General features: G+C 36.2%; 2 protein-coding genes across 2 annotated transcripts; one reads left to right on the forward strand and one right to left on the reverse strand.

Moving 5' to 3' along the window:
• The first annotated feature begins 1976 nt into the window (after positions 1-1976).
• On the forward strand, positions 1977-7275 carry LOC129574888 (uncharacterized). The gene is made up of 5 exons (XM_055457488.1): positions 1977-2203; positions 2635-5150; positions 5454-5655; positions 5857-7008; positions 7090-7275. Exons 1-5 carry the CDS (start codon positions 2186-2188, stop codon positions 7153-7155), a joined length of 3954 nt encoding a protein of 1317 aa, XP_055313463.1. The 5' UTR covers positions 1977-2185; the 3' UTR covers positions 7156-7275.
• A 433-nt stretch (positions 7276-7708) lies between these two features.
• Positions 7709-14677, reverse strand: LOC129574898 (UDP-glucosyltransferase 2-like). Its single transcript, XM_055457524.1, has 6 exons — positions 14581-14677; positions 14254-14491; positions 9137-9364; positions 8549-9019; positions 8292-8467; positions 7709-8175 (listed from the first exon to the last, which is right to left on the reverse strand). The coding sequence occupies exons 1-6, from the start codon at positions 14581-14583 to the stop codon at positions 7732-7734; spliced, it is 1560 nt and encodes a 519-aa protein (XP_055313499.1). The 5' UTR covers positions 14584-14677; the 3' UTR covers positions 7709-7731.
• Between the last annotated feature and the right edge of the window lie 5000 nt (positions 14678-19677).

Raw genomic sequence — 19677 nt, forward strand, 5'->3', positions numbered from 1 at the left:
TCATTTTGATTGACATGGGCCAGAACATACATAGCCACACTACTCACTAACTATATGCTATTTGATAAGATTTGAATATCATGCCATGCGAATGTACAGAAGCTCATTTTAATTATTTAAATGTTTTGGTCACCCTATTGTCCAATGAGCTAGCTGTCATTCAACTCAATATATTATCAAGGCTTTCGAGTAATAAAATATTCTGGTTTTGTTTAATTGATATTAATAAGATTTCTAATTGGAAATGCCTAGATTTGTTTGTTTCAAACTGTAGTCAAAATGTAATGCAACGAGTTCTGAGTTCAATATGTCAAATTTCGCAAACTTTCCAGTGCGATGTGTGACGATAAAATACACAAGACTTCATGACAAAAATGCTTCGTTCAAAAATATTGTATGTGACAATACAACGTATTTTGTCATCACGCGTATCATTTGAAAAATCAAAACTAAGCTACTAACCATCATACGAATGACTCTTATCAATGAAATGTACCATTCAGCATAATTTCTAGGCGATGCAAATATGAACATATCAGCAATTTTTTCAAATTAATAAAAGTCTTGATTAATTGTATTCGAACTTCAGTCCCAATACGCTCGAGTGATAGAAATGAAAATAAAATTGTGCGCGTTTATTTAAATTTCTAAAAAAAAATTAATTTTCCAATCACTAAACAAAAACCTGTTACCTTCAAACTTCGATTTTAAAGCTGGTTTGATGGAACACCCGAAATGTAAATGTTTATTCTTTAAGCGCAAGCCACCAGCTTGTTCGGTGAATGTATTCGTAAATGTGCCTCATTCGAATCATCGAGAGCATGAGCATGCGACTCACATGAATTATGCCATAGCGGTTTTTCACTTTGAAAAGCATTTAACGAAATGCTTAAAATAAAAAGAAAATGGTTTTAAACTCGAAATCAAACCGTCTTATTATTTCGCTTTAAAGTTAAGTCTGTTCCTCTTCTGAGGTTTTTACAGGATTGATTCTTTTCAGTGCTTTAGTTTTCAGGAAGAGAGAATGATTGTCAAATAAGGAAGAGAGTAGGTAAAAGTTAAGGCAATTGTGACTTTGTCTCTGAAAATAACAATAGTATAAATAATAATTGATGACGTAAACGGGTATTCAGAGCCGTGCGCCTTCTGCGCCCTGGTGCGAAATTGTCAGAACGTCCTTCTCTTAGGAGGAAACAAATAGGTGAAATTGCTCAATAAAAAACAAAATATCTGGAATTGAATTCTCAAGTTGTGGCACATGCATGAATCAACTGTTGAAAATTTCCGTTTCTGACATAGTGATGAACAGTACTTGTCATCGCATAGAACATGGATTCGCCTACGCAAATTAAGCATGTTTTGATTTAGCTTTTTATGTTTCTTTCGTAGAAGTGTGTAAAATTGATGATTCAAGTGTGTATCTAGAAGAAGTACATCCCCTTTAAAATGTTCAAATTAGGAAGAAAAAAAATCATGTGAATAAATGCCTAAAAAACAAACAATATGAAAAGAAAAACATTCGTAAATCAAGTATACTAGAAATATACTTCTATAGAAATTGTTGTTTGTATGGAAAATGCTGTGTAACATGTTGTAGGCGGTTGGCTGGATATGTGGATAATTCGATGCGGTCGCGTGTTTGCGTTGCATTCAAATGGATAATTATTTAGTTTCAGTTGACATATGTATGTGCGGCAAAAACAAGTGTGATTGTAGTGGAACGGTTATTGTTTTGAGCGTATGCCATTCGTGTATTTGAATCCACTGGCCACCGAATGTTTTTCCACTCTTGTTTGGTTGTCGGTATTTTTCCCGTGAGTCCGCTTAGCATTCGAAGCGTAATAAAACAGAAAAATCGTAACGACGATAACAAGTGCTATGCCATTCGTTGTATGCGGCCGCGTATGTGTTTGTGAATATTTACTACGGTAACCCTAACAATAGTTCGACGTCAAAACAAAAATCGATCCACTTTCAGTGTGCATGTGAACTGTACGAGTATTGTTGTTCTAGTTACGTTGTTATTTGTGTATTTCAAAACAAGTGTCTATCGAAAAGCCCGACGAATTTTAGGTCGCCAAATTGAAAATCGCCGAAAGAAATGGCAGTTTTCAATCTATGAAATACTATTTAATCCAAATTAACGGTGTAAAATGCGATTGTTGTAAATGAACCAGTGAAAACCATGTCGAAGGTAACAAAGGTGAGTGGAAATGATTCATGGCTACTGAATATTTCACAATATATGGATCGGCAAAATTGATCGGCCAATGATTTACCATCGATGAAAAAAAAGATGTACGATTTGCGATCAAGTAAAACGTAATTGAAATTGAAAGAAAAAACGGTGAAATTATTAACAGATTACTTGACTAATAAATCGCATTCATTCATTGAAAACAAACAGTGTGTGTGTGTGTGCCCATTTCGAATTATATCGATTTCGTATCATTGTGGCCAATTAAATGAAACTGTCCCAAGGTTAATCAAATCGATTTCAATTGGTCTTTCGTTGTCGAAATTTTGTCGCACACCGTGTCCAACTTTTATTTCGTACTCTTAACTCTGATTGATTATTCATGTTTTTGAAGAATATTCTTTTACCATTAAAAAATGTCCATTTTTTCGTTATAGCAAAATTCCGTATTGAAAGAGGTGCACAAGGATGAATTGAAAAGCACAACAAAACTTACGGCTAATGGTGGTTTAAAAGAGGAAAAGCGAAAAATTGGTAAAGAAATTGGAGTCGATGAGAAGAAAAGCGAGAAAAAACCGTCAACAAAATCCACTTTAAATGGAAAAAGTGAAAAGGGGCCGGAGAAAAAAACAAAAACAGAGTCGAAAGTACGAACCGAAACGAAAACTAGATCCGAAACGAAAATAAAAACTGAATCAAAACCAAAATCAAGAACGGAATCCAAGTCGATGGCTGTACAAAATGGTAAATCAGTGCAAAAAGTGTCATCGGTTGATAAATCCGATAAGAAACGATCGTCGTCGACCGACAAACGGTCAATGTCGATTGAGAAACGGTCGTCATCGACTGAAAAATCTGAAGAAAAACGTCCTAAAGATAAAGTCAGTTCAAAACCAAAAGATGCAACTCGATCAAAAGTGAAAACCGGTGAGTCATCGTCGGTGGTGAAAAGTGTGTCGAAACGTCAATCGGTGCCATTGAAGGCGTCACATGCAATTGGTGCCAAAGCGAATGCTTCAACAAGCATTTCATCAAAGAATGTAATGAATCAAGTGCACAATGTGACAGTCTCATCACCGCCTCCAGTCCGACGTGAAATTGGGGCCGTTGAAACAGAATCTGAGCAGCAGCGCACAGAACAAACGATAATGGAATATGAACAAATACAACGACAAAAGCACAAGGAGCAACAAATTCAGCAGAAAGAATTGGAAGAGAAGCAACAGAGGGAGCGTAGGGAAAAGCAGCAGAAATTGGAAGAGAAAGAGCGAATTAGGCAGCAGCAGCAGCAGCAACAACAAATAGAGCAACCGAAGCAGCAGACCGAAGCACAGAATGGACAACAACCAGAACAGTCTGAATCGTTGCCGAAAAGAGGTCGAACACGAACACGCACTTTAGAAGAAAGTGAAATTGTTTTGCTGAAGCCAAATCCAAACTCAAATTCAGTGTCGATATCAAATGGAAGTGAACCGCAATCGCTAGTGAATGAAAGTAGTCCAGTTGAAATCAAGCCGCCGGTTTCATTTGAAGTCATTTTGGATGGTGCAAAGAATGCGAATAAATCCTCCGTTAAAATGCATGAGTCGATTCGATCCGTGGAGCCAGTTGCAGACAATGGACTCGATGCTAGCGATAATGAGTCAGAGGATTATGAAGATGATTTTGAATCGTACGAATCGGATTTCGAAAGTGAAATTCCCGACGAAGATGACACTGATGAAAGCGACGACGACGACGAAGAGTCTCAAGAGGAAACCACCATCTCAAGTGGTGAAAGTGATACCGATGACAATGTGGTAAGCACAGCGTCGAGGCATCCCTTCGAAACGGGCCATTCAATTGAAAATAGTGAATTTGATTCGGGATCATTTGAACTGAAGGTATTATCGGGTCGAGCGCGTGATCGCAACGAACCTACCGCTGCTATAAATCGCCGCGAGAAACAGATCGAAATGCAAATTGATTCAGGCATTGAAAATTATTCCAACACAGTAAATGCATTGATACCAACGCAAAACGGCCAAATGAACTCGCTGGATCACAATAACAAAACTTTCGATAATATTTCGGACATTGAAACTGAAGGCGTCAACAGTCTGGAGACCGCAAACAAAGTGAACAGTGGCAAAATCAATAAGAATAAATCACGATTAGCAAAACGTGGCGAAGAATTGTTAAGCAAAATTACATTAGACATTATGAATTATGTGTTATTCGACTCGAAACCCATTCCGTATGAAGTGTTTATGAAAATTTATGGCAACAGTAATACGGCACAGGTGGCCGTGCAAACGCATAATGATCGAATCGATCAAGAATGCCAAAGTGATGCGATCGCAATACAAACCACTTGGTCACAGTATCCGATTTCATTTTATACGGAACACATCGGTCGGTTCGATTTCGATGACTATAAAATTGGTTGTGGCTCAGTTGCAGAACAAAACATTGACAAATCTACGGAAAATCTGGATAGAACGTGTGAACACAGTTTGAAACTCATTCGAAATATGACAGTGAAAACGATTGCCACCGATGACGCGAAAGATGAAAAAGCGGGTAAACCCATTCGCAACATTGATTATGAAAATTTGAATCGGTTTTTGTTGGAGAGTGAAATGACATTGTCACGCATTTTAAATGTGCATGCACAAAAAAGGGCAGGAAAATTAAATGAAGCGGTACTTCCCATTAGCAACGGTTTTCTTACACTCAATCCAAATATCAATCGCGTAAATAAGCGGATTCATCGAACGTTTGCAACGGATGCTTTACCGGGATTTTTATTCACACTGCATCGTGATAGTGACAGTGAATTGAATGTGATCGCCATGTGGAATTTGGTTTCATTACATTCACCCGTTTGCTTGCTTTCAGTGTGGTCAAAAGTGTTGTGTCTCGAGATTCATCCGAAAATTAAGGACATCGTTTTCGCCGGTCTCGATGACGGGTGAGAGTTTTACCGATTTTTGGGAGAAGCACATTTAAACTCGTGAGCATAAAAACGACTTATAAAAACGTCGCCGAACAAAGCGAAACACCTATTTGTTACTCGTTCAATTCGGAACAAATTGTACACTGGTATGTTACGCCGACAAATCTATATTACGTTTTGATCGGCGATTTTTTTTAAGTCGTTTTTATGCTCACGGGTTCATTTTAGCTTTATTTAATCGATTGATTGATGATTTCTCCATATATTTTCTTTCCATCAAAGCCGACTTTCCCAACTAAAACATTTCTTTCGTTCCAGATCGATTGCGGTGTGGGATTACTCCGAATCAAAATATTGGCATCCAAATATAGATGGCGAGATCAAACGATTGGTCCCATCGCAAATAACAACGCCAACCTTTGATAATAAAAAAATCACCGATTTTGGGCGATGCATATCGATACGGGGATTGCCAATTGCTGCTGACACCGAACTTCTCAACGGATACGATCCGAAACAGGTGCGAATAAACTTGATGATCTTATTTAATTTCCATCGCCGTGTACTTGTCGAATCACATGATTGAGTTTTGTTTGATTCGATATTGATTTTACTTCATTTCATTCAGAAAAAAAAAATTCTGAAGAAGAAAAAAAAACAAAATGAAACGTTCAAAATAGAGTAAAATAACGATGACAAATTCCAACGTCTCATTTTTCAGATGTGTTCCTTGCACGAGTGTGGTTTGTTAATTTTGTGGACGGTATTGAGTAATGCGACGGGTGTATATACGGATTTATCAAATAAACGGATCGATCATCAGTCGATATGGAGCAAAGTGAAATTGATTCAAAACAAAGCAATCGATTTGCGTTCATCGGTTCGGCAAATGGTTCAATTGAAAATGTCACGACCGACGTCAAAATCGTTCGACAAAACGCGGTCATACTTCGAAAGTGAACTGTTCAGTGACTCAGCACTGCAGGAACTGCACGAAATGAATGCGATCGAAGAGAAAATCCTAACCAATTTCCGGTGCACTGCCATTGAATTGACGAGTGAAGGCATTTTAATATCAACCAATGAGAATTTCCTACTTTTTGGTCGAAAATCGTTCAAAAACGAATCGTTTCGTCGAATTCAAATCGATTCAAATCGAAGTGTACGCGTTGAGAGTATGGTGGCGCTAACGGGGTTCGATGATGACATTGTTATCATAGCGTTGAACAATGGTGCGGTTAAGTCGTTGTGCTGTGATCAAAATATTGAACAAATAGACGATTCGCAGGCAAACAGTGACATCGAAGAGAGTTCGTCGTCAATTTCATCCCTAACACCACCCACTGGCAATGGAAAAGCTTCGAACGTAAGCTTTCCGATAGAAACATTCGATTATTCGATGGCGTCACCATCGAATGGTCCTGTTCAAGTTGCATTGGCTGCTCCACTTCAAGCCGGCACTGGATTTTTTGCCAACAACACTGGACCTAGTTTCGGTAAATCATGCACCATTCAAAGTCTTGTGCAGAGTGAACGAAAAATTTATGATGAGATGCAAGCAATGCACCACCTGGAAAATATGGAATATAAAGCGCCATTGGAAACGGTACCCATAAAATTGTGTCAACGGTCCATTCGAAGCACACAACTGATGAGCGGCCAAACGATTCTTAACAATTCAATGGATGCATTCTCGACACTGTCACGCCAATACCTGGTGCAATTAATAAAATCCAGGAAATTGATCACACTTCGCAAGAATCGATTGCGCATCTACGATTTAGTGACCAATGAAATTGTTAATGTGCCAGCAAAACAGGTGAAATTCACTGAAGTAACGGCAACCACAGCCGACCAAAATGAAGAATGTTTGGTGAGTTTTTAAAAAAGTATTTTTATATTGTTTCTTATTTCAGTAAAATTTTAATTGTTTTTTTTTCTTCTCCTTTTCAAGATACTACTAAACTCTGAGGGGATCGTTGAACTACATCAAATCACCGTTGAACCGAACAGCTGTTAACATTTTAATCGAATGCAAGAACCAAATTCTATTTCTTATTCTTTTATCGAGTGAATTTTTATAGAAATTTACTGTAAACGCTGATTCTTAAATAAAATTGTTACCTAAATTGATATACAGGCTGTGGGTATTTTGCTCAATTTCCTTTCGATGGTATGGAATTATGGTTTTTTTGGTTTTTTTTTTTACAATTTTGTTGTTGCTGAAATAGGTAGGTAAGTAATATTCTTCAATTTGCATAGGGTAGCAGTGTCATATCACTCTGTTTCAATTCAATCAATGCTTCCACATTGAAAAATTATCATCCATCATGGAGCATCAAAGCTAACCGGCTAAAGTTTAAAATTGAGTACAATTGTAACACATCGGTCAATAAGTCCGTAGAATGACACAGAATTGTGTATTCTATCACAAAATCCATACCATTTCTAATGTGTGACCGATGTGTTATTAAGATAGCGTGAATGTCCATTTTGGTTGTTATTTTTGGATGATTATCAATAAAATTACTGTTTTAATGGCTATTCCAACGTAAAACAGCTCTGAAATAAAATTGTTTCAAATAAAATTCACTCTTTATTCCGTTTTCTTATCTCTTAAAGTGCTTTTCGGCTTTCGTCGGCATTTCTGGAGTGCTAAATATAGCAAGAATATAAACGTTGCAAAAATGAGTAAATTCACGAGAAGAACATCGAGCAGTAGGTAGGAGAACCATGACATCTTGACCGCATGTGATTTCAGATGTTTGGCACCCGAATGACGAATGATGTATTCTATCCAAAACATAGCTGTGTCCATGGGATGCACCACATTATCACTGTAGATACTTGAAATTTCATTCATTTTATTCGCATACGAAGCGTTGGACATCATTTCATTAACCGCATTCACGAACAAATCGATGGAAACGTTGTTAAAATCCAATATTTTCGCATAACCAGCCCGAACAGCACGGACTGCATTTCTATGTTGATCACCAAAAAAAGGTATCATCAAAATCGGTACACCACGAGCAATTGCCTTGAAATCGAGATGAAAAAAGAATTAATTTAAATGAATTTGAAAAGAAAGCGGAATGGAGATTTCCTAAAAAAAAATTCTGCAAAGAGTGTAATTATATAGGTAATTAATGGTACCTCAAAAGTGCCAAACATTCCCGCATGTGAAATGAATAGACGAACATTTTTATGCGCTAGAATGTCGCTTTGCGGGCACCATTTGCGAATCATTACATTGGACGGGAGTCGATCCATAAACACTTTGTCTTCTTCATATTTCCAAATCACTCTTTGCTTTAACATTTTCAAAGAATCTAAAAAAATCAGAGTTCAATTTCAAGTTGACTAAAATCCAGTGCAAATGTTTTTAAAATTTAAAATCTCTTTCGACCTACCTAAAACAATCTGTAATTTATCGGCAGGCATTTGTGATGTTTTTAAAACGGTTCCCAGGCTAAAGTAGATGACTCCATACTGTGCTTCGTCGATGAATCGTTGTAAATCGGCTGGTAATGGTTTTGGTGGTTTAATGTGCGCGCCACCAACATAAACAATGGATGGCATTGATGGTCTTGGTGCTTGTACACTGTGATGTGTATTGATTAAAGCCAGTGAAATATTTAGCGTTAGCTCCTCAACCGTTGGAATTTCCCCGAGATGACCGAAGAATTTTCGTGCGAGTTCATTTTGTCGTGGAAAATAAATGAATCGTCGTACTATCCAGTCACATATCGAAAGCATTGAATTGTACCATCGTTCCGTAAATGACATATCATCATTATAAGTGACCAGTGTATTGGGTACGTGTGACCATGGCGTTAAAAAACCCATTTGTCGATCAACAAAGTCTGCACAGCCAAGGGTAGCTGGAATTGTACACAAATATTAACTAATTATTGGCTTAATAAAGATAACAATAGTTTGCAATGACAACAAATAGTTTGAGTGTTTGTAATCTCAATCAATATGATATCATAAATTACCGATTGTTACGGTCGGAGCCTTGTATTTGTATCCAAACATCAGATAGACGTCGTGGAAAAATTCTTCATTTATCACTAAATCAAAATGCAAATGTTTTTCATGCAAAAATCGCTGCACATTTCTACTGGACAACGAATATTCGGCGGATGTCGTGCCAAAGTGAGGGATTTTCCACGTTTTTGCTATTGAAAAATCTACTGACGTTCGGAATAAATCCGCTTGTGTTCCTGGAAATTTAAATGGGAGAAAACATTTTTTTACTTGAAAATCGAAATATTATTTTTTTGTTGAGAAAAATTGTCGCTATTGATTTGATTAATCAAATCAAATTTGATGAGAAAAAGTGTTTTTCGATTGACTTCGATTTTCTTTGAGCATATGGTCACATGGATATAATCTCGTATTGATCGTATGTTAGGGTGGTCCAAATTGATTTATCATCGTAAGGTATAAGCTTAAAATTAAATTGGGCTCAAAACTAGCTGATTCCCATTTTCAGATCAAAAAATTTTTAAAATCTAGTGGTCGATAGAGCCGTACTTAAAATGGATGTTTTTGACCTATTTTTCAACATATATATATTGATAGAAAACCAATTGGTTATTCAAATCGAATCTGGTGACATATCATTTTTGGTTTTTTTTGGGACGCTAAACACGAATCCGTTGTCAAAAATGAGCTAATGTTGCTTTTTAAAGAAGTTTTAGTACAAACCCGTGTGCAAATAAAGTGACTAGCAGTCACTCATTCGTATGTAGCTTCAAATAACTAAAACTGGCTAAGTTGATTGAATATGAAGTTGTATAGAAACAATCACTTTTAGTTATTCTTTCAGCCAGCCGTCTAATTTCGGACTTTTTGGCTACTAGATGACTATAACTGTAGTTGACTAAGTACAGTCGAATATTTTGTTCGAGATAATCACTTTTAGTCAACGATAGTCAGGCAAAAAGTGCGAAATTAGGCGGCTGGCTAGTCAGTCACAAATTTTTCATAAGGGAAAACATGTTTTTTTTAAACAAATTCAGCCATATAGCAAAAATGCATGGTTCCAAGTGTATTTTTAACACCAAATTTGAACTCAGCGCCTCAAATTACCTTAAGATTGACTATGCTGATGACAAAAATCGAATAATCTCAGAACTAAAATTTTCTAGTGGTGTTTACGTATCGAAAAAAATCACATTTTTCCACGTATTTTTCCACCAAAAGTGAATTTTTGTTCAAAGCAGCCATTTTTATGGTTTTTTAGAACGCACAATTCGAATCCACCCAAAAAGAAATGACAACATTTTCAGTGGGAAAAATTGATATCACGCAGGACGACAGTCCGACAAGTGACGCTCCATAGACTGTGCATTTCAAGCCAAATATCAAAAATGCCAGTTTTTGCGTCACGAGTATATATACAGTAAGTACTAGTATGCTATTTTCTCAGGGCACTTTTTGGGCCCCGGCATGTTAGGTACCGTTGGAAAGGTCTTGGCCCAAATAGTCGGAAACACCATATCCCCCATGCCTAAAGTGTGGTCTAGGCAAAAATATAGCGGTTGGAAAATTTCGATAAATTTTCAAATCTATACCCATATCTTACGAAGGGGGTACCCAGGGGCAGGTCTGAGGTGTCCAAGAGAAGCTCCTCCTCGCCACCTTTCCAACGCCGGTCTAAGTGCCCGATTGGTTCAAAAACGAAAAAGTTATGGGCATTGGCAGTTTGATCTTGATTTTTTATGAGTATTGATTTGTGCGTCCGTTCGTCCGTTCGTCCGTTCGTCCGTTCGTCCGTTCGTCCGTCCGTACCTTCTCCGGTTTCCGATGCGCATATGCCTTAGTTGTAGCTAGTGTCGGGGCACGTTGAAATCCGTCCTCAGATTGACATTTGCATTACAGGAGAGCTGGCTATGGCTTCACTAGCCTGCATGTATACGATTTTTTCAAGCATTTATTTCGCGCACTAGATCCACTCAGACACCCATCGGGCAAAGTCAGCTCGTTATCATTTGAGAAGACCTTCAAAAAGTTCCATACACACATGCCAATGTTTATGTGATATAAAAGAAAAAAGTCGATTTTTATGAAAAATCGACCCCCTTAAATTTCACACCAAACGCGATTTCTCAAAAATCAGCTCTACAATGTTTTACCAAAAACTGAGCGTTTGTAGCCGGCCACCATACCAACAAAATGGCATATGCCATATATCCGGGAAAATTCGTATTTCGAAGTTCTGGGCATAGGCAATTCATCAATGAACGGAATTTGTACGAAGAGTCGCATTCTACGATGAAATCGCTGCCAAAAATTCGCATCTACTGGCTGAAAAAGGCTCACGAAAGACCATATCCGCTCAATTTTCGACGAGCAATCGATTAATCGTGGTCACAATGCGATTTGAGGGCATTTCATGGTCGAAAAATAGGTCGGATTGAAGTGAATTTTTTAACTTGCTCTATTTTCACTGGAAATGACATTTTTGTTTGGAAAACACGTGAAATACACATCTGACGTCGTTTTGGTCTTAGAAAACTGCTATTTTTTCGTGAAAATAATGGGAGTCCACGAACACTTGAATATCCATTTCGTTGTCATTTTGGTCATAAATCGGCATTTTGGCATCTGAATGTATGAAATTGAACTTTTGTTCGTGAGATACATGAAAAATGCATTTCCCAGAGCTTTGGTGGTTGGAAATTAATATGTTTTAATGAAGTAATGGGTCTAAAATTACTTCAAAACTCTTTTAATGGATATTTTGAAATTTAATCACATTTTACAATGTCCAATAAGGGGAAAATGGGACTTTTTTTTAATGAAAGTGGATATTTGCTATTTACAAAACTTGTGAAATGTGGATGCAAATGTTTTACCCAAAAAATTACAATTTCCCAATGATAAGACCTTAAAATAGACATATTTCTGACAAAAGTGTATTTTTTCCGAGAATAATTGCCTTACAAAAGTAGTGATATCAGATGAAAAACCTCTAGACGAGGTTGAAATGGAGTGACGCTCCTGTGCGTGGATTTACCACTCAAAATGACTGATATCATTTTGAGTGACGCCTTGATGCTGTATTATCTCTGAGTACGAAGTTCAAAAGTGTTTTTCGCATTCACTATTGTGAAAATTTATTTACAATAAGGAAAAATATTGCGTCACGACTTTTGAATTTAGTCTCCAAGTCAAACTTTCAAGCGTTTCGCCGTCCAAAAGTCGTGACGTAAGATATTTTTCCTAGAGGGATTTAACTACGTGAAAACTTGTAAAAAAAATGATATAAACGCGCACGAAATTGTTACATTCACCAGAGAACTTGCATGATTCCACTCAGTTGACAAGTTCCGTATTAAAACAACATGCGCGAACGCGCGCGAGTTCGTGTGCAAACTTGAAGCTGGACGACGCGCACACATCAGTCGTTCCATTTATTATATCTGGATTAACTTTTCCAACACTTTCTCCAGCTCTTTAAAAATATTTCCTTTGTCCATTTTATAATTATATAAATCTTTGAACTTTTGGAAAGGATGTGAAAAATCTTTATACACGTAAACAACCAATTTTTAGTTTGAAACGCGTTTTAGTTGTCAAATAACAACTTGAAAAACGCGCAAAATCATAAACAAACTTGTGTAAACTTGTGACCGTGCGCGTTAGTACGTACAACGAACGCGTCGAACTTCCGCGAATCAAGCAAACTGGCAGAAAACATGCTGAACTCGTAAGAGTTAAATTCCCCTAGTATTTTTCCTTATTGTAAATAAATTTTCACAATAGTGAATGCGAAAAACTCTTTTGAACTTCGTACCCAGAGATAATACAGCGTCAAGGCGTCACGCAAAATGATATCAGCCATTTTGAGTGGTAAATCCACGCACAGGAACGTCACTCCATTTTAACCTCGTCTAGAGGTTTTTCATCTGATTTTTCTATACATTTATACGGATTTTTTTGCGTTTTTTCGGTTTTTCTCCCATAACTCGTACCCCATATGCAATGGAGCAGAATTTTTTCAGCAAAGTTTTAGATCTCGCCGAAACCTACAATTTTGCCGCAGACAGTCATCACTTATCTCTTATCAGTTAGGAGATAAGAGTGATAATTGATAAGAGCTATCAAGGCCATTATCTGTCTACTATTATAGAAAAATATCAATTTTTCCCACTGAAAATTTTGTCATTTCTTTTTGGGTGGATTCGAATTCTGCGGCCTGAAAAACCATGAAAATGGCTGCTTTGAACAAAAATTCACTTTTGGTGGAAAAATAAGTGGAAAAATGTGATTCTGTTCGATACGTGAACACTACTAGAAAATGTTAGTTCTAAGATAATTCGATTTTTGTCATCAGCATAGTCAATCTTAAGGTAATTTGAGGCGCTGAGTTCAAATTTGGTGTTAAAAGTACACTTGGAACCATGTATTTCTGCTATATGGCTGAATTTGATTAAAAAAAACATGTTTTTGTACTAAAACTTTTTTAAGAAGCAACACTCAATGAAGCAGCGGACTTGTCGGCACACTCGTGGATTTAGCATTTCACTTGCTTTGGTGATTCGTGAGTTGCCGAAGCATCATATGGATGTCCGAGAATGAAAACGCAACTTCTATTCACAACACATATAAGTGAAACAAAAATAAAAAATTTATTGAAATGAAACAACAAAATCGAATTTTTTCAAAGTGTAACAACAAAAATGATTTTGTTGTTTCATTTCAATAAAATTTTTATTTTTGTTTCACTTATATGTGTTGTGAATAGAAGTTGCGTTTTCATTCTCGGACATTCATATATACAGTGCATTCGATATTTAACGTGAAAACCTATATTCGGTACATCGAAGTTGGCCGAGGTATGATTTCGTTTGCGCGTAGCGCGTAAGCAATTCACTTGAGATATATAGTATATAGAGATTCACGTTATATCGCGATGAATTGATGAATTTCGTTGTCATTCTGTAGTGGCACTCTACATTTGTCTACAATCTGATTATAGCTGTGTGCAAATGATAATGAAAATAAAAAGAAAAACTAAGTGGAGGTAGAAGGAAAAAAACCAATGTGAATTTTTCCATTTTGTTTTCGCTGAAAGTGTAAAAAATCTCATTATTGATCTTACGAAGTGTTTCCATGTTTAGTGGTGGATCGATTAAGACCTCTGTGTAGTTAATATAGTTTTGATCACCAAGTGGATTGCTTGTGATGCACGTGACATGATGGCCGCGTTCGAGCAATGCTCTTACAAAGCTCTGCAAATACAACCAATGACTCTTTGCGGTAAACGGCGCCACAAACAATATTCGACTGCCATTTGTGGCCGAAACAAAGGCAATGAACAACAGCAGATTGAAGAATTTCTGTGAAATATAATAGAATGGTTCGATTAACACCTATTGCACTAGCAAAATGAAACCCAGATCGTTGCTGGGAAGTTTGCAAGAATTACCATATCGTGGTTTTTTCCGTATTTATTTCAAAGCATAAAATATAAATCGAAGTAGTCTAGCGTTCGCTGTCAAGTTGATAATGAATCGTTCTGAACTGAACTGAACTGAACGGTACGAATCTATATGCACACGAATTATCACTACAGTTCATATCATATGAATCATATGTTAGTTTGATTGTGAGTAATTTAACTACAATAGATAACGATATCAAGAACAAACTTGACATTGTCATTGCTTGATCAAACAAATACCCGGGCCATTGTGAACTGCATCGCTGATAGAATGATTGCAATTGTACAACCGCAACAATATATATTGATAAACATTTCATTTGATACATCACTGTGTTCGACTTATCGCATAAACAATGAAGTATATGTATAGCATTTCGTTATATTTGAAACAATCCAGAGGGGAATTATGACGTCTGTTGAAATGGTAAACGTTTCGGAGAATGAAAAATGTTGGATCTTCCTCTTCGTCTTATTGTGAAATTCATTTGTATTTCCTTGAATGCAATGTAGCTTCTCGTTTTTTTTAAATGTGAAATAGTATTTGCAACGGTTAAAAATTATTAAAAGTTGTAAAAATTGAAAATTAGCGTTGCTTTTCATGAAATATAATGAATTTCAAAATAATAAGAAGAAGATCAGACTTATTTCATTGCCAGAAACGTTCCACTTTTGTTGATCTCTTGGCGTATGCAATGATCTCACAATATACTTGAACCAAATGTCAGTCTCTCTGATCGTCTGTACAAACAGATAGGAGACGTCAAATGAGAAAAATGAAGCGGCACCTGGAGACTGGTTCGAGAAATTGAGAATCATGCACATAGTTTGCTGTAACAAGTACGCGTCTGTGTTAGTTCGAACGTTGAAAGTATGATAGATTACACTTAGTCTCCAGGCGGCGCTGTATTGTTTACTATTTTCATGATCAGAAAGGCTGCCAAATGTGACTTGTATCAATGGTCAAATATCGGTGAGAAATTCGTAAACATTATAATGTCAATTTCTTTAAGCTTAGAATCTGAATTTAAAAAACAATGTCAAAGGTTTACAAAGAGCTATGAAAAATGGTGAAGAATATTTCGAAAATGGTTCATTTGTGTCAAAAACGCATTTTATGTGTATCATGTATCTTCAACTGTCAATGGTGGGCATTTCAGTCACTGCTCTTCCACAAAATAGCTTACTTCCTTCGTTCATACTGAAATTGATATCAATTTAATACGGAATTGCAATTAAAATCGGTCCATCCTATTGCTTACTGAATGTATAAATTTCTTCGCAATTTCAGTCTGAAATGTCAAACCTTCCAACCAAATTTCTGATTGAACAGGGGATTTCTGTGAGTCAAAAGTTGAATGTTCTTTTTTTTCATATAATTATTTATTTAGAGCACGTCAAAGAATAAAACGGCTTAACACTTGCCCCGAAAAAAGAGCAGACAATGGCCACTTTTTTTCTGGATAAAAAATGGAACACACAGCAATATGAAGTTCACAATAAATCAAATGAACTGCAACCAGTTTGCAGTTTTTATTTTGTTGTGTTCACGAATTCGAAATGGAAATTGAGTGCAAAAAAAAATGGAATTTATTGAAATTATGCGCTCGGTTCGCCTTTTTTTCTCTATGTATGTACAACTTCGGAACTCACGTATTTCGAACGTATTGTTGTGTCTATTGTATTTATTTCTGGCCATTGTGTGTCGAATGAAAAGCGTATGCCATTGTTCGACAGCGACACATCAGCCCGAAAAAAGTGGCAAACAATGAACATGGTGATAGGATACACGTGGCAAATTTAAATGTAATTATTATGCGATTGTTTGTTTGTTTAAACAAATAGCCCAGCATCAGACAGTAAGGCAGCGACAGTCAAACACAGAGAAGGAGAAATGGAAAGAGTAGTCAATCGGATTAAAAATGTGTCGAGTTCATCAGGATGTCTATAGACTCAATGCTTCGTTTGAACCATTCAATTTTTTTTTCTTATCAACTCCAAATAAAACATGAATGAAGATGTTAAGATGGTAAAGAAAAAGTCGGAATTGAATTCGAAACAGCGAACGTCCTTCGACGTGATAGATTCGTGACACATTAGTATGTGTGTGTGTGTGTGGATCAAACACGAAATGTGAAACAAGAATTGCCATCCACATTCAAATGAATGTACTTTGCGACCATTGTGTTTGCGGTTACTGCAAATAATGCAATTAAGCGGCCAAACAATGGCCCTTTTTTGCATTGCATTACAATTTCCTTTCAACAGGAGGAATAGCTGTTTTAACATATTTCCGGTTTTTCAATTTATATTGCAATCAAAGCGATATTGATTGGGTTCATAGAACCAGCAATTTATTGAGACAAACAACTACTTTCAGTTTAAGTCATAGCATCAAAATTGAAAGAAGAATCAAACCTTAAACACTCTTTTTGTATCAAAAATGATGATTTTCTCCCAATATTACGTTCGCCTCGCAATTTGAGCCAATTTTCTTGACGTTAACGAAAATCGCCGAATTGAATTCGTTTAAAAACATTCATTTGGAAATTCCTAAACGATGCAAAATCGTCTTTTGCTAACTTCAAATTATCAATTCAAAGGTGAAAAGCATTAAATACTCCACATTTTCCAGAGAACCCAAACGAAAAATTGGCTGGGGATGTGATTTCGGCAAAAAAAAAGAGAAATTTTTGGTTAAAATCTATATTTAACACCCTTTGCACATCTGATAGGCCGATGAGTTGCTCCGTACCGGAAGTGATTTTGTCACATTTTTCGGCTCATCAAACATGAATGAATGGATTGAATGACAAATTGCTGAGTTTTCCATGAAGGAATGACAAATTATATGCCTGAATGAATGAGTTCTGTTTTTTTTGTGTGGATTTCATTGTTCTGATCTATTTTTAAAGCGATACAACCAATTTTTTGAGAATTCTGACTTCGTCTTTTTTCAGAGTTATGAGTTTTGATTCGCTTGTTTTTGAATAAAAGAATGAAGTGTTCCTTGACATTATTGATGGCTGTTCTAAATTTAAACCAATTGAAACTAATTTTGTGCATCAAATTCAAAATCTTCCAATAATAATTGGTTATACATATTTTTATTTTCTGATGCTAAGCATATTTTTCCTCTATGAATATAATTTTTTCTTTTTGCTCAACTAGGAACGTAACAAACAGAGCACATTTGTTGACTGGTTGGCATCATCGTTGTATGTGACCGAATAACGCGATGATGCCGCCGTTGTTAAGAACAACAATAATATTATGTCGATGTGAAATATTTAAAAACTTATTCAATCCTGTCACGTTTTCTTCGCACAATCAACATACAAAAGGGTGAAATTTGCGCGCCACTCACTATCATTCTATTTCATCTATACGCATCAGCCGTGATGAGCGTTTCCATTGTGTGTTCAATGGCGGTGGCAGTGGTATTGATGATGATGATGGTGGTGGCGGGCAGGCGGTCGGACGCGGCGGAGATAAAAAGAGAGAAAGAGACAGAGAGACCGAGGCTTGAAAAGAATTCAAAATACACACTGACGCATTCGTAATTTGTATTGTTAGAGCGGAAAATAGCTGCACCTCATCGGAATCAGCGGATAAATAAATGTACACGCAATGAAAAGAATGCAAATGCTTTGTTATTCTGCATATTTTGCATACGAAACGTCCAGCGCTCTATTGCTGATTGTTGATTTTAGTTTTTTTATGGTGAAAGTAAGAGAGAGAGAGATGCAAATTCACACAAATCATCCCTTTGAATCATTTTGGCTACGTATTCTATAAAAATCATTTCGATTTGCAACCAAATGATGACCAAATCATTGCAAATAATTTTCATGATTGATATGTTAATCTAAATGTACAATTTTGATATTCACGCCAATCGATTCGATTCGCAGATTGACAGTAAAATGCCATTTTCCACCCAGTCACACCGAAACTATATAATTGGCTATAACCTCATTTTCAGATGAGATCGCAAATGATTTTCATCAGTTGATAACATCGACTTGATACTCGATACATCTCCAATCGGAATAAATGATAAAATAATCCACTTTAAGCATGCAGCACATCGGACACATTTACACCTTGGGAGAAACCAAATGACAAACATTGTTGCATTTTTTTGTTGCTTTTTTGCCAAGATTTATTCCCAACATCTAATAACACTTAAATTAGATTTTGATATTAAAAAAAGTCCGGAAGTATTGCAAGATACCCTCAAATGATACGTCCAAATTTCCACTTGAAACCATATTTCATCACACGAAATTGAAAATCGATCATTTTCATTTTCATTACATAGCAGATTGCAATATAATTGCATTCTATAGTCGATACTATGCATATTTCCATGCGAAATCAAAATTAAAGTTGAACATTTGTCGTTCAAAATATATTCGCACTGATTGCAATCATCTTCAAATTGAAGATAGAGCAATTTCTTTAACAGCTCATAGATATTTAAAAAATGTGTTTGAACTTTTGTGGACATAGTTTTGCTAGTGGTTTCGTAAAAAAATCATTTATCATGCATTTCTTCACGAAAAAACTGAAAAAAAATAAGTATAAAACTTGCATTACGCATCAATTTTTTCACATTGAGTATCAGTTCTTCAACAATGCACACTATAATTGGGGGAATGTTCCCAAAAACCTCTAAATCATACCGCTTTTCTTTTTCTTTGTTCAAAAAATGCAAGAAAAAGCCAATCCAGATGCGATCGAAAAATAATATTAAATAACGGAATCTGTATTAATCTCCGCAAATAATGTGTATCGCATGCAAAATTACAATACCATTCCATTCCCCTAGTCTGTTTTTATATTACAAATGGCAGCATCAATATGGAATGACAATATGTGGTTATTAAAATCAATTCGTCTGTTTATTTATGCAGTTTAATGCTTGTGCATTTGCTCTGTGTATTGAGTTCATGTATGTGTCTTGGTTGCTTCTCTCGAATACGTTCGTTGAATTGATATGGAAAATAGTGAACGGTTGCACACATCGCCGTGGGCGACTAGAGTAAATATGATTTGGGATCGAGAAGAGAGAGAGAG

The sequence above is a fragment of the Sitodiplosis mosellana genome, unplaced genomic scaffold, assembly GCF_009176505.1.
Source record: "Sitodiplosis mosellana isolate CC-2019 unplaced genomic scaffold, AAFC_SMos_1.0 Smas_scaffold_6165, whole genome shotgun sequence".
NCBI classification, from domain to species: Eukaryota; Metazoa; Arthropoda; class Insecta; order Diptera; family Cecidomyiidae; genus Sitodiplosis; species Sitodiplosis mosellana.